The sequence below is a fragment of the Nanorana parkeri genome, unplaced genomic scaffold, assembly GCF_000935625.1.
Source record: "Nanorana parkeri isolate BGI_ZX_2015 unplaced genomic scaffold, ASM93562v1 scaffold4394, whole genome shotgun sequence".
Classification (NCBI taxonomy): Eukaryota; Metazoa; Chordata; class Amphibia; order Anura; family Dicroglossidae; genus Nanorana; species Nanorana parkeri.
Window position 1 is genome coordinate 14,213 of NW_017310657.1, and position 1,482 is coordinate 15,694.

Sequence of the window (1,482 nt, forward strand, 5' to 3'; positions counted from 1 at the left end):
TGACCCCGCCTCCGGTACCCAGGTGACCCACTACTGACCCCGCCTCCGGTACCCAGGTGACCCACTACTGACCCCGCCTCCGGTACCCAGGTGACCCACTACTGACCCCGCCTCCGGTACCCAGGTGACCCACTACTGACCCCGCCTCCGGTACCCAGGTGACCCACTACTGACCCCGCCTCCGGTACCCAGGCGACCCACTACTGACCCCGCCTCCGGGACCCAGGTGACCCCCCTGCTGACCCCGCCTTTGTACCCAGGTGACCCTGCCTTTGGTACCCAGGTGACCCCGCCTCCAGTAGCCAGGTGACCCCGCCTCCCGTAGCCAGGTGACCCCGCCTCCCGTAGCCAGGTGAGCCGCTCTCCCCATTCTGCCTGGTTATAAATGGAATGTGCCGGTGATTACCGTTTGGGGGCGGAGTCATTAGTCACTTGCGGTGATCTGATCCGGACGATTGTACCCTCCCCCGCCGCGCTCAGATTCCAGCGTTCACTACACAAACTGTAACAGCGCCGAGGGGCGTGGCCTCAATGCCGCCATTTCCTGGCGATGGTCAGACGGGCTGGAGGTTATAAACCGATAAATGGCGACCATCCAAAGAACTTTGCCTGCGCCTCTGGTCACATGACCCCGCCCGTATCATGCTACACACACACACACACGTGTCACACGTTGTCACCTCCCACCAGGTGGGGTCACGGCCTCTGCGGGAAGAATCCCGGCCTGTACACCGAGTCGCTGTTCCCAAACATCTCCTCCGGCTCTGCCGGCCATCTGCACACAGACCAAACATGGCGTCTTAGTCCGTCGCTCTAGCCCCGCCCCTTCCGCCTGTTACCATGGCAGCTCTATGGACTCAACTGAGCGCCACCAACCACATGCATCACACATACTACAATCTGCAGAGCATCGCGCCCCATCGTAAGGAATCGGACTGACGCACTGCGCTACTGTATGTGGTGGAATATCTACAAAGTGACGTAACCCATAGCAACCAAACGTAACCCATAGCAACCAGACAAAGTGCAGCCCATAGCAACCAGACAAACGTAACCCATAGCAACCAAACGTAACCCATAGCAACCAGACAAAGCGCTGCCCGGGAAACAATCTCCTTCACCCCACCCCCCGAGGAGGAGGAAAGCTCCTATAGGCCGGCTGCTGGCATCATACATCCCCCTCCCCCTGAGGTAGAGCTGAGCTCCTATTGGCTGCCCCCCCGGACATAGCTACGGGTGACACTTACACCTCGTCGTCGTATTCTTTGGGCGGGGACACGGCGATGATCAGATCTATCCAATCCTGTGAGGAGGAGAACGTTATGAGTTGATGAATATCAGAGGCGGAGCAATATACACAGACGCCCGGCGTCACCTACCCCTCCCGAGTTCCAGGCCGTGGCCAGCGTGGCCTGCGCCTCCGACAACCTCGCGCCCGTCACAATCTTCCCGTTTACCGACAAGATCTCGTCTCCCCTCACA

The 1,482-nt window shown here is 59.7% G+C and overlaps 1 protein-coding gene across 1 annotated transcript in view; it reads right to left on the reverse strand.

Moving 5' to 3' along the window:
- Nucleotides 1–673: 673 nt before the first annotated feature.
- The window catches only part of LOC108803892 (harmonin-like), a gene marked incomplete at its 5' end in the record, with an annotated part of 1,688 nt that continues 879 nt past the window's right edge, over nt 674–1,482 (reverse strand). Inside the window, 3 exons of the mRNA XM_018575682.1 lie at nt 674–775; nt 1,248–1,303; nt 1,380–1,476. Of these exons, the coding sequence (XP_018431184.1) occupies nt 697–775; nt 1,248–1,303; nt 1,380–1,476 (232 nt within the window). The remainder of the gene's footprint in view (nt 776–1,247; nt 1,304–1,379; nt 1,477–1,482) is intronic.